The sequence below is a fragment of the Gobio gobio genome, assembly GCF_949357685.1.
Source record: "Gobio gobio genome assembly, chromosome: 23".
NCBI lineage: Eukaryota > Metazoa > Chordata > Actinopteri > Cypriniformes > Gobionidae > Gobio > Gobio gobio.
In genome coordinates, this window is record NC_137119.1 from 38,137,490 (window position 1) to 38,151,970 (window position 14,481).

Consider the following 14,481-nt stretch of genomic DNA (forward strand, 5'->3'; position numbering starts at 1 on the left):
GATGATTTGACAGATCCCAGATCTTTTAATCGTGATAACTGATCTCTGGCTAATTTGGTTCTTCAAACGAATTTGCGGATTGGATTAAAATATCTGGATTAAGTTATCTGAGATTACTGAACGTTCTTTTTTTCCCTGAAGAGGGCAGATGCATCGATACTCGAAACCACGATCAGCAATGCAGCGATTGGCTGGCGTCAAGACAGCAACGTAATGACATCATATAATTAAAAAGCCACCTGGCAAAAAACTTGACAAATTACACAAAAAAAACCCACGAATTTCTGAACCTTTATAAGGAAACAGCCAAACGACCAAACCAACATAAAAGTTATTATAGATAAATTACAAATGTTTTTTGTTTTTTTTACATGATTACCAATTATTTATATTCACGATTTTATACAGTATTTGTACACCCTTTACATTTTTATTTAAATGTTGTAATTTAATTTTTAATTCAATTTGAAGCAGATTTGTAATGTGACAGTATTTAAGTTTCTTATGGGTCAAGATCAAATTATCCTCTCTTGCGCTGCATCAAGCCATCCCATAATATCCGTGATCACTTAATGCACGGCTCAGATTAACTGTACAACATGTGTGTAAACCAATAAAAACTAAATTATATAAAGTAATTATTCCATCACAAATAAATCGCTCAATCAAGTGGCTGTGTCTATAGTATTATACACAACATTATACATTCTCATATACATATACAATATAAAATTTTTATATTATTATTGCCCCTGGTTCAGTAATGCACTCTTGTAATAAAGTAGCAGTGGCTGGGACAGATTTTAAGTATCACCTCAAGATGCAATCTAATCCTGTTTACATGAAATAAGCTGCTCCCGAGCAGGTTTAAGCTTACGGACCTGTTACTATGACAGCAAGTCCAGGATGAGCTTTGAAGAACCAAACAATCCAAGATCATGCCAAATCGTCAACAATCAAATCCAGCTAACTGAGTTAGCGAGGTACGAAGAACGGGCCCCAGGACTCAACTGGTCAAAATACCATCATATGTAGCTACACACACACAACAAGAGCATTTATCCCAGCACACAGCATTGTTTTGGATGTTTGGAAAGTTCTGTCTCAAAATAGGCAATACGTCATAGAAACCGACCAATCAGGTTGTGAACGTATGTCTATGCCTTTAGGTTCGGTATCTTTTGGTTCTGTGATAAAAATGGCAATCTGAACGCTAATCGGACCACGACTAAATGTTTTCGAGGGTTTTTTTGGGGTCCGGACCAAGCGAACCAAACTACAAGTGTGAACACACCCTAACTTTCATTCTATAAATGTAAAACTTGTTTTCTGTTCCACATAAGAAATAAAGTTTTTTATGAAATTTCACATTTTTGGGATGTCCCTTTAAGTGCCCTTCTCAAGTAAGGAACAAGTTTTAAAATTGTGCGCATATCCAAAGTTGGGTAGGTGCCGGGCGAAGACCTTGTATGATCGAAACGTTGCAATATATGAACGTTTTATGGAAGCAGATGAAGCACTATGTTTTTGTATTGTGTAAAGTCCTGTGTATTTGTTTCATTATCAATTCATTTATAATTAATATATAATTTCATGTTTTTGACGGGATTTCATGTGTTCATCTATTTGAGGTACAGCTTTAAAAATGTGATGTATGTAATTCATGGCTCTTTAAAAACGTAAGGCGCAATAATGCGTCACTTTAGCGGAAATGAACTACCGCGTCGCCCCTGATGGACTGATGATGAGCAGACACTCACGAGGCTCTGCTAAGTTGCATTTAAGTTTAAAATTAGCGTTTTCACAAGTCAAACGGACAGTAAAGAGCAAAAACTAAGGACTCAAGGACACTTTTCATAACAAGCAGCCAACAAATTTGTTTAACTTGTTTAATGAATTGGAAGCATATTTTGTATCTCTTTTCCTTTAATACCATGTACACTCTAAAAAATGCTGGGTTAAAAATAACCTACGTTGTGTTGAAAAGGGACTAACCCAGCAATTCTGTGGTTTTAACCCAGCATTTGGGTTGTTTTAACCCAGTGGTTGGGTTAAATGTTTGCTTAAAACAACCTAATCGCTGGGTTAAAACAACACAAATGCTGGGTTAAAACAACACAATTGCTGGGTTAGTCCCTTTTCAACCCAACTTGGGTTATTTTTAACCTAGCATTTTTTAGAGTATTTTATAATTTTCTAATTTATTTGTACTATGCTCATTTACGAATATAGTTCTCACAGCGTAAAGACGAGCCAAAGAATTAAACGCCCGTTTCAAGGAACCGACCTGTGTCTGTGTTGTTGTGAAGAGAACTAGCAGCTGTAATGGAACATCATTTGGGTTGGCTGAGAATCAGACCCAGGTGTCCTGCATGGCGGGAACATTCTACCACTGAACAAGCAACGCTTGTCTTGCAAGCCCAAGGCTGTGCATTTCCAAGCAGGTCTTCCTTCAGACCTGACATACATTATATAAATGGCCAGAAAGGCCAGTAATAACCCAGCAACCTCAGGAAACCATCTACCACCTGCTTTAGCTGGCTGTGAGATCTTCTTGAGCTCTTCGCTTAAGGTTGGTGCAGTGTTTTTCTATCCTTTATTATTTTTGCTTGGCCGAAATGTATGCGTTGAATGTAATGTATGTTGCTTTAGATAACATGTACAACATTTATAAATGTAAATTAAAGATCCGGCCTAAAAGCCAGTGAAATTTTATGTCAGACTGTGATATACAAGTGATTGACAGCGTTGATTATGTGATCAGTCGGGTCGTGTTTTGACTGCATAACAAAGAAGTCAAGTGACTGATGTCTTGATGTCTGGACCAAAGAGGGAATTTGTGGATCGATCATTTTTCAAAGTGACCTCGAGGTAAATTTATCTACCATTATGTTAAAGAGAAAACTAACAAGATATTGTACCTTTTATGTTCATTTGAATTTTTCTTTCTCTCACACACAGAGCACGTCATCAGTTGCTGTTCAAATCGTTTATTAATTAGACAACTGTCGCTGGAGCAGCCACACAGCAGGATTTTGACGCATCATTTCTGACGCTGTCAGAACTTCGTTGGAGGCTAAGATTCATCACAAGGGCAAATAATTGTTTGCCAGTGAGCATGTCACACTGAACTATCAAAGACCTGCGATGAAACGATAATTGGTCCCAGATGCAAAAACATGGTGCATGAGCTTTACAAAGTAAGTTGTACATGATGGGTGAAGAAGTCTGGGCCCTTATTCACCAGTTTCACAGTGTACATGCTGTGGGGAAGCCAGAGTTATGCTGATTTGCAGTAGCTTTGGATCAAAACTTCTGCAGAATGAACAGATTTTAGGTTAATATTAAAATGTTCATTACAGTAGCTTACTCTTCCTGGGTATAATAGCACAAGAAAACAAATGATAATCAACTCTCATTCTAGTTAGCATTTATATAATGAAATTAGACAATTATGAGCATGCCCGTAGCGTTTTCTTATAATCCGAGCGAGCTATGGAAGAATCACTGTGTTTACTCCACATAAATAAACAATGACATAATTACATAACAATGCCAGGAAAATGCGTTGAGGGCGGTTTTGAGAGAAGCGGAAAAATCCTTTTGCTTGCACTCAGCAGGTGTCCTTTTCGATTAACTGACGCATAGAATGCATCCTGTCATATTTACTTGACCATCACGCAGACAGAGAAACAGACTATCTCTTCCTCATCTTCCCTTTCCTCTAGTGCTTTATCTAACCACCATGTCGAAACCCTCCTATCGAGTCTTGCAGTTCAACAAGTGGAAAATCAAATCAAATTTCAAAAGACTGCACAATAAAACACACTTAAAGGGCTTTGAGATTTCCTTGGCATTGGGTTTCCCCAAATACCACTTCTTTCTCTCTTATTCTCTCTTGCTCTCCCACTGTTTCTTCTTTTGCAGAAAGCCTCCTCCCACTTGCCCTTTTTGAGTCATACAAAGAAACACACTAGAAGGGCATTCTCTATCTCTCCTTTTCTCTCTGTCTCTCTCAATCCTACTTCCTTCCTCAACGCCCAAACACTTCTCTCCACTCACCTGCTGAAGCAGTGAATGCGCTCACTCACTCTCTCTCTCTTTCTCTCTCTCTCTCTCTCTCTCTCTTCAAGCAGGAAAGACATACACACTCATCTGAGATCCCTGGTGGTTCTCATTTCCCTTCTCATCTCCGTGAGCACCTGGCGCTGAGGGAGCTTGTTCCCTCTCACTCCCAGAGGTCAATATTCCGGCTTGCGGTGAGAGCTCCGCGCTGGCGGCCCAGCCCCTTTCCCGCTTCAGCCTGGGACGGAAGACCCTGCTGGGGGCCGGCGTGGCCGTTATGCTGCTCTTGGTGCTGGTGGTCCTCATTCCTGTTTTGGTTCATCTGGCGGGCAGCAGCGAAAACGATGGTCAGTACGAGATGCTGGGCACTTGCCGAATGGTCTGCGATCCATTCTTGGAAAAAGCTGGGACTACGGCCGGCATCGGTACAGGAACGGCTATTACTAATACGCAGCTGGAAGCCGAAGCACTGACTGATCATAGCATGGGACCCCCGTTGCCCACCTACGCCCACGGACCACAGGGCAAACCCGGCCGCCAAGGAAAACCAGGGCTACCGGGACCTCCAGGACCCCCGGGACCTCCTGGAGAGCCAGGTCCTCCAGGACCAATGGGGCCACCAGGAAATAAAAACCACACAGAGCGACCGGAGATCTTCGCTCTGGGTGGAAGAACCGCTACCGGAATGGGCACAGCAGTCTATACCACGGGACCCCGTGTGGCCTTCTACGCAGGTCTGCGAAACCCACAGGAGGGCTATGAGGTTCTGAGGTTTGACGACGTAGTTACAAACATTGGGAATAACTACGATGGATCGACTGGGAAATTTGTGTGCAAGGTTCCAGGAACATACTTCTTCACATACAACGTCCTCATGAGAGGAGGGGATGGAACCAGTATGTGGGCGGATCTAATGAAAAACGGACAGGTAGGGATTTTTACTGCTAACACACCTGTACTGAGGTTTATGAAAAGACATATTTCATAATATAAAATTCATAATGATATATTTTACTACACTGTGGGAATCTAAAATATAAATGAGTATTGTACACAGTACATGACTGCATCAACGTTACACTAATGAAACTCATTTTGTACCTCCTCATGGTAACAGTAGCACATTTTCACTTTTTACAGTCTACTGTATGTATAACCCTCAGTCCTTAAGATATATCTATTTAATTTATCTGTTTGCATATTTGAACTTTTTAATCGTTTTATGTTGTACATCCAACATGTGCTGTTCATGCCGTATCTGTCCATGAGTGATACCTACAGGAACAAGAAAGGGGTAACATGTTTACCAAGCTTTATGAATTGACATTTATTATAGACATTTGTTGTTTTATATAATGTTAGTTATAATGACTACAGACTACAGATTTAGCTAACTTTGTCAGTCCCCAAAGTATAGGTCTGTTTTGCATTGCAATAATGTCTGTGTCTGTTTTAATGGAAAGGAAAGTGCATAATTCTCCAGCAGCATATGCAATGCATAAATTACATAACACTGACGAAACACTGACTGCCACAGGGGTGCAATTCCTCGAATTTCTGAATAATCCCACTCCAGTGGGTTTCAATTTGAATATTCAAACACCAGAATATCCCGTATGTAACAGGGAGTTCATTTAGGGTTGCTTTCCAGTAAAGGTCAGTTTCATGTTTGAGATGAATTTCTGTCATGTCTATGGTCAACGTAAACAAGGAAAGATTTCACTGAACCAAGAGTTCGCCTCTGGTCAGAACGGCTGCTGCATGTGTGTGTATATACTAAACTTGTCTTCTGGCATCCCTCGGTGTGTCATTCTGAATCAGGGCCCTTCTCAAACACCCACGGCCACTCAAACACATTCAGTATGAGTTGTTCACACACACAAAATTAATACTTTAAAACTGCCTCACACATCAGAATATGCTTTGTGAAACTAAACATCTACAAACATTTGTGAAAGAATAGGTTGCCACCTGTGCAATAAGTCCATTCGTGAAATTTCCTCACTACTAAATATTCCACGGTCAACTGTTAGTGGCATTATAACAAAGTGGAAGCAATTGAGAACAACAGCAACTCAGGCATGAAGTGGAAGGCCACGGAAAATCACAGAGCTGGCTCAGCGCATGCTGAGGGTCACAGAAGTCGCAAACTTTCTGCAGAGTCAATCGCTACAGACCTCCAAACTTCACGTGACCTTCAGATTAGCTCAAGAACAGTGTGTAGAGCTTCATGGAATGGGTTTCCATGGCCGAGCAGCTCATCTAAGCCGTACATCACCAAGTGCAATGCAAAGTGTCAGATGCAGTGGTGTAAAACAACTCCGCCACTGTACTCTAGAGCAGTGGAGAGTACACACACATGCATGCTGACATATATATATATATATATATATATATATATATATATATATATATATATATATATATATATATATATATATATATATATATATATATATATATATAATATATATATAGCGAGAAGCAGAACCTTATTTCACTAAGTGCAACATGTTACTGTTAGCCTGACAAGCCAGACCCACATCAAGATGTTAGGTCTGGGAACTCACCATTGACAAGGCTCAATTCGAGGGGCGGGATAAACGGTTGTCTTTCAAACTTCCCTTTGCACGCAATAGGATAGCTCTACAACCAACCAGAGAGCAACGTGAAGTGGAGCTAGTTGATGGATTAAACTTTTGCCCTTTTCCGGTCTGCAAAACTCCGAACACATCTTCCTTTCTTAAGAATAACTTCAGTGCCGTTCTTTGTTCTTTCCTCAAAGAAAAGCTGAACTCCAAGTCTTCCAGAGTCACGGCCAAAGCCGATTCAAAAGACCGCTGTTCGTCAGCTTTGTTTACGAGTAGCACGCAGAACCTCCGCAACTCTGCTATGACGTGACGTGCCGTGCCGTCATTATGTTAAGCCCGCCCACCGACTCTACACACGCTGTGATTGGCCTGACCAGAGTTTGGTTTTTCCAGCTCGCAGGTCTACTGAGAGTTGCTAGACTACACTCGCGGCAAAATAGCTTTGCCGCCGCTAGGGTGTGTCTACATTTCTAGGCTATGTTACTGTATCAACATCTTTGTTGATCCTGGAACAACATTTCAATCAACCAATCAGATTTGAGGGATAAGTTTACAGTTTATGTCAAGTTTAGGTTTACAGCCTATTCACCTATACCTGTATTTCCCTCTGATTTCAGGGATAACGTATGGGAAGGGTTAGGTTTAGGAGTAGGGATAGGGTTAGAATAAAATTTTCGATACAAGAATGTTGTTCCAGGATCAACAAAATATGTTGACCCAGGATTGCGTCTAACTCGTCGTGCAAGAGAGAATAAATATTGCTAATGTTATTGTTGCTTCTATGTACAATAACATGAAACACTTTGGTATCTTTGTGACATCGACTAAAGTCTTGACTTGAATATATATTTTAGCTCCTAAGCTTTAGCTAGGCTATGAGCTCTAATTGTAATTCTCTCGTGCTCGGTCAGTCATACACATGGAAACACACATGACGGATATCAGTTCAAACACACAGATACACAGGCACCCTTAGACATGTATAAATAATACACACCCACGCATGCTGTGTGCTTGAGTCAGCTGTGTTACTCATAGGAGCGCAGAGACTGATGGCCCACAGCGACAGCATTTCACCGTCTGACTGATGTCCTCGTATTTGAGCGACTTCGGTCCCTGTCCATCAAACTAGTAAATGACAAAATCGTCCGTCCTCTCAGGCTCCCATTTAAACAATTAAAGCTCTTTTTCTTTTAGTTTAAAACTACTTAGAGTTGTTCGCCCAAACTGTCTGGTTTTAAAGGAGAGATGGGAGTGTTTTATTTATAGAGGCCGGAAATAATGAGGAGCGAGGGGAGAATGTGATGGGAATGTGACAGACTGGATGCAAACCTACATCTCCCAGTGAGAAACAGCTCAATATGTCAGAGCATATGGGTCCCTTTCCAAAGTCTCTTTTAAAGAGATAGTTCACCCAAAAATGTAAACTAGCCCATGATTTACTCACCCTCAAGCCATCCTAGGTGTATATGACATTCTTCTTTCAGACGAATACAATCGGATTTATATTAAAATATGTCCTGACTCTTCCAAGCTTTATAATGGCAGTCCAAAATTTGAAGCCCAAAAAAGTGCATCCATCCATTATAAAAGTAATCCACACGGCTCTGGGGGATTAATATAGGCCTTCTGAAGCGAATCGGTGGGTTTTTGTAAGAAAAATATCCATATTTAACATGTTATAAAGTAAAATGTCGAGCTTCCAGCGGAAGCTACGAACTGCGAGAGGCGGTACACTTGGATACTAAAGTTGAATACGGAAGGCGGTTCACCGGAAACTAGATATTTTACTTTAACGTGTTAAATATGGATATTTTTCTTAGAAAAGCCATGTGGATTACTTTTATAATGGATGGATGCACTTTTTTGGGCTTAAAGGTTTAGTTCACTTCAAAATGAAAATTTCCTGATATTTTACTCACCCCCGTCTCATCCAAGATGTTCATGTCTTTCTTTCTTCAATCGAAAAGAAATTAAGTTTTTTTGAGGAAAACATTCCAGGATTTTTCTCCACATCATAGACTTCCATGGCAATCAAAACGTTGAAGGTCCAAATCAATGCAGTTTCAAAGGAAGGGCTTCAGAGAACTCTGCACGATCCCAGATGAGGAATAGGGTCTTATCTAGCCAAACCATCGGTCATTTAAAAAAAAAAAAAAAAGTATAAACTTTTTAACCTAAATTGCTCATCTTGCGCTGCTCTATGACTCGCCATGGATTGCGCAATCACGTCGGAAAGGTCATGCTAGACGTAGGCGGAAGTATCGCCCCAAGCGAACGTGCAAGGACTGATAAAACACCCATTACCAAAAAACACTCCATCTCCAACTTCAAAATCGTCCGACATCGTTGTTGTACTTTTTTTTTGCTAAAGGATGTTTGTATTAGTCTTCGCATGTGCGCTTTGTAAACACAGGGCGGTACTTCTGCCTACGTCTAGCGTGACCTTTCCGACGTGATTACGCAAGCCTTGGCACGTCGCAGAGCAGCGCAAGATGAGCAATTTAGGTTAGAAAGTATATTCAATTTTCTTTTCTTATTTTTAAATGGCCGATGGTTTTGCTAGATCCTGGTCTGGGATCGTGCAGAGCCTCTGAAGCCCTTCCTTTGAAACTGCATTGATTTGGACCTTCAACATTTTGGTTGCCATTGAAGTCTATGATGTGGAGAAAAATCCTGGAATGTTTTCCTCGAAAAACATAATTTCTTTTCAACTGAAGAAAGAAAGACATGAACATCTTGGATTAGATGGGGGTGAGTAAAATATCAGGACATTTTCATTTTGAAGTGAACTAATCCTTTAAAATTTGGGGCTGCCATTCACTGCCATTATAAAGCTTGGAAGAGTCAGGACATTTTTAATATAAATCTGATTGTATTCGTCTGAAAGAAGAATGTCATATACACCTAGGATGGCTTGAGGGCGAGTAAATTATGGGATCATTTTCTGCTGGAGGGATGCTGTGTAGTCTCAGTAAAATATGCCAGATTGCAGCATGCAAATTGCATTCAGCAAGAATTTTATGGCTGTGTTTGTACCATTTACTAAATGCAACGCAGAAAGCATGTGCAAACAACAGCAGACATTTCCTGCTGAGAATGTGAATTCCCCCAGAGAACCAATTCCATAAATTGGTTTTGCTGTATTTAAAAAAAAATGCAGTTTTCATGTTATGTATTGAATTGTATATGTTTTATCGTAATTGTTGAAATCCTTTATAAAGGAAGAATACGGTGCATGTTTAAAAAGGCTTGACACCATATTTCCATTGTAGGATTTAAGTATTTAAATTAAGCGAGGAACATCCAATGCTTGTTTGCCTCCAAGCTTTAGTTCTGATCGCATTTACATCATTTACATTTTTAAAAGGTCTGCTTTTAGGAGAAGCACAGATCAAGCTATTTGAAACAGATTCATTAAAAAAACAGTGAGCTAAATTTAATCTGCCGGAAACAACCGCAGCCGGTAGTTTGAGAGTCAGACAATATGCCATCAAATGTGATGTGATGATTGCATAAACAGGAAAAAACAAAATAGTGTTTCAAATCCCATCGGTCTCACCTCAAGAAATGTTTTACAGAAACACTTCACCGCAAAATTAATGTTTTTACTCACCCTCATATCATTCAAAACACTTATGACTGTCTTGCTTTTTATTTTTATTAGATATACTATCATTCAAAAGTTTGGGGTCGGCAAGATTTCTTTTGAAAGAAGTCTCTTCTGGTCACCAAGACTGCATTTGTTTTATCAAAGAAACAAAAAATGTTTGATGCTCAAGAAACATTTATGATTACAATCAATGTTGAAAACAGTTGTGATGCTTCACATTTTTGTCAGTCCTTCCAGAAAAATGCAGCTTTTTTTTTTTTGTGAGTGTTGCGGGCATAAATCCTTGATTATGCGGCACGTTTTCTTAAAAAATGCGATGGAAAATGCGGGATATTTATGCAATTTTATGCGATAAAATTGCGGGAATTGCCAAAAACTGCGGTTTGATGAAAAAGAGAAAAAAAGCACTACATCACAGAAAGTGCTGGGAATATTTAAGTTCTCATCTTGTTTTATTGAAGACCTTAATAAACACATGGCTCAAATTTACAAAACATTGAGTCAAACAATTCTGTAGCTTTACAAAAGGAATATGCTACAACTTCTGAAAAAATGAATAAATAACTTCCTGTTTTACAGAGGTAGCTACACAAAACAGACATTTGAGTGCTTCCAATGCACAAAGTGCAATCTCTTAAAGGGTTAGTTCACCCAAAAATGAAAATTCTGTCATTAATAACTTCCCCTCATGTCGTTGGACACCCGTAAGACTTCATCTTCGGAACACAAATGAAAATATTTAAGTTGAAATCCGATGGCTCAGAAAGGCCTCCATTGGCACAATGCTGTGCACTCTCAAGAACCATAAAAGGTACTAAAGATGTCGTTAAAAAGTCCATCTCACTACAGTGGTTCTACAATAACTTTATAAAGTGACAAGAATAGTTTTTGTGCGCAAAGAAAACCTAAATAACGACTTATATAGTGATGACCGATTTCAAAAAACAGCATCATGAAGCTTCGGAGCGTTATGAATCAGCGAGTCGATTCATGATTCGGATCGCGTGTCAAACTGCTGAAATACGTGACTTTGGCGATCCAAACTGCTGAATCGACTCACTGATTCGTAACGCTTCGGAGCTTCATGATGCTGTTTTTTGAAATCGGTCAACACACCGGGAAACTGCTTTACACGGTCTTTTGCTGTTATTTTTGTTGGCAAACGGGATTTTGCGTGCTTCATCATGGTTTCACCGATATCTATGGTTTCTCCACGGGGTTTGCAGCTTTTCCGATGACGTTCGCGTCGGGTAATTACGTCACTTCAAAACGTTCCCATGGCAATAGGGGGAAATGGCGGCTCTTGTGTGAAGTAAACAAACATTTTTCAACTTTCTGCTCAACGAAAATGCGGGGATTATGAAATCATCCTAGCCCCGCATATTTTGCACGCGGAAATAGGCAATTTATGCGGCGAAAGTACGGCGTATTTGAAAAAATGCGGCCCCCGCATAAATATGCGAACTTTGGCTGATTATGCATTAAATCATGTGGTCGCATAATCGCGTTTTTCTGGAGGGACTGTTGTGGAAATAGAAAGTTCAAAAGAACAGCATTTATTTGAAATCTCTCTCTCTCTCTCTCTCTCTCTCTCTCTCTGTCTCTCTCAATTCAATTCAAAAGAGCTTTATTGGCATGACAAATTGTACATTGTATTGCCAAAGGATTTATATGAGCGTGTATATATAAATAAATAAAAATGAACAAAGTAGAAGTATTGAACAAGTGTGGAAAAACAGGGGGTGGGGGAAAAAAGAAGGGGAAAAATGTACTTTAAGTGGTGTGTGTGTGTTTGCTTATGTGTGTGTATAAGAGTTTGTGTGAGTTCAGAGTGTGTGCGAGTGTGTGAGTAAATGGAGACGCATCACTGTTTGGTGGACTCTTCCCTCTTTTTGTGGCAGGAATTTATGTATTTTGCTGCTAGTGAAATACCCTCTCGCGCTCTCTCCCTCTCTCTCCCTCTCTCTCTCTCTCTCTCTCTCTCTCTCTCTCTCAGGTGAGAGCCAGTGCCATCGCCCAGGACCAGGATCAGAGTTACGACTACGCCTCAAACACTGTCATCCTACACCTCGACCCCGGGGACGAGATCTTCATCAAGCTGGACGGTGGGAAGGCACACGGCGGGAACAGCAACAAGTACAGCACTTTCGCTGGCTTCATTCTGTACAGCGACTAGAGGTCAACAGGTCATTGAGTTCAGTCTCATGTGTGTATAGGTAAGAGATATTAGGGGGTCTTAAAGTTGTAAATCTGATATTTATTAACACCACTGACATGTTTAGGTCATAAAAGATTTTATTTTCTATTTTTCCTCTACGGTTCTGTTCGTCACAGGATGTTTTCACCTGAAATTCAACTCATAACTGAGTCACAAAACACAAGATCATTTGTTTAAAGGGTCAAATGATTCATTATGCACCCTGAGGAAGTAGCCTTGTTTCATTGTAGTAGGCACGTGGTTTTAAAGCCTGGATACAACGAGAACACAACAGGAAGTGGTTTTCGATTCTTGAATCAGCCCAGAAACCTTCAACAGGCACGCATGAATCAACCAGAACGAGAGAGCAGGGCTTCAGGGTTTCGGTCGTAACTGATTGAAAGCCCAGTCAAGTGAGTGTTGATATTTCATTATGATGTTGTCTTTGTATGTATGATCAATCTGTGAATCTACACTGATGTTTACCCGACATAATGTGAAGTGAATGATGTTAAATGATTCCCTAAAATCTTAATAAGACGAGTGTATGCACCTTGTTTTGACGGCTGTAAATGACACCTTGTCCGTTGTAAATCATAGTGTTTGTGATGTGTGGATGTGGAAATACTAGCACAAAAGCATTCATTAGCTGAAGCTAAACCCGCTTGTTGTTTTTACCAATAAACTATGAAGTATGATGCTTTCTTAGCTAATATTACCATTCAAAAAACTCTTACCCCCGGTTACACAGACATGGCTTAAGCCTAAAATGCATGTTTGAGCTGTTCAAATATGTCAGTGCCATTGTTTTGTCTCAAAATGCACACTTAGGTGCAGTGTGTAGTATTTATGAGGATCTATTAACAGAAATGCAATATAATATACATAACTGTGTTTTCAGTGGTGTATAAAGACCTTACATAATGAACCGTTATGTTTTATTACCTTGGAATGAGCCATTTCAATCTACACACACTGCGGGTCCCCTTACAGTGAAGCTGCCATTTTGTGGCGTCATGTTTCTACAGTGGCCCTAAACGGACAAACTTCTCTACAAGAGCGCTAGTCACTCTCTGCTCTCTCCGACGACATTATCTCTGTCCTGTGTCAGCCACCGTAGCTTCTCTATGTGCTTCGAAAGGGAGGGGTGAGCGGAGGGTGATTGCAATTCACAACCTCACCACTAGATGCCGCAAAAATTCACACACTGCACCTTTAAATATCCTGGCTTAATCTAAGCCCTGTCTGTGGAACCAGGCCTTAGCCTACTAAAAGTTACCACTTAACAATGGATGGAGATCTATATGGTAACTGTAACAGTAATATCTCATTTATAATGATGACCACTATCTGAAACGATGTACTGTATATATCACAATAATTATGACCTGTACAATGCATCTAAATATCTTCTGTTCTAAATGTAACCGCTAATAGATTTTTGCTTTTGCTAATAAATGGGATTTTTCTAACAGCTCTCGTCTCGAGATGTGCTTCATACTGCAGTGACGTTAATAAATCTTTAATACATTCACTCATTTCTGCCAGTTGGATTCTTTTCTACCGCTGAAATCAAGGTGTAATCAAGCTACGTCTTCGTTTTGAATAAGCGACCTCTAGCAAGGAAAATTACATATTGTGCCTTAAAGCAAACCACAACCATCCAATCAATTCCACATGGACAAAATCAAGTCCCGCCCTACATTGGATATACATCACATTAGGGAAGAAACCCCTGTTGAAAAAAACAGAATATGCTGGTTAGGTATGAAGCATGGCAGCTGGTTTGAGCTGGTTTATGCTGTCCTTAGCTGGTCTTAAACTGGTTTATTCTGGTCCTTAGCTGACATAGCGCTGGTCAAGCGCTGGTCATAAACTGGTTTATTCTGGCCCTTAACTGGTCAGAAACTGGTTAAAAATGGTCAAGTGCTGGTCATAAACTGGTTTATGCTGGTCCTTAGCTGGTCTTAAGCTGGTTTATTCTGGTCCTTATCTGGTCATAAACTGGTTTAAAC

General features: G+C 40.0%; 1 protein-coding gene across 2 annotated transcripts; it reads left to right on the forward strand.

Annotated features, from left to right (window-relative positions):
* The first annotated feature begins 3,947 nt into the window (after positions 1-3,947).
* Positions 3,948-13,936, forward strand: c1ql1l (complement component 1, q subcomponent-like 1-like). Of its 2 annotated transcripts, XM_079806298.1 has the most exons (3): positions 3,948-4,993; positions 12,266-12,485; positions 12,604-13,936. In XM_079806298.1, exons 1-2 carry the CDS (start codon positions 4,343-4,345, stop codon positions 12,443-12,445), a joined length of 831 nt encoding a protein of 276 aa, XP_079662424.1. In that variant the 5' UTR covers positions 3,948-4,342; the 3' UTR covers positions 12,446-12,485; positions 12,604-13,936. The 2 variants fall into 2 exon arrangements, with proteins under 2 accessions (XP_079662424.1, XP_079662423.1); XM_079806297.1 differs by having other exon boundaries at positions 3,995-4,993; positions 12,266-13,936.
* Positions 13,937-14,481: the final 545 nt, after the last annotated feature.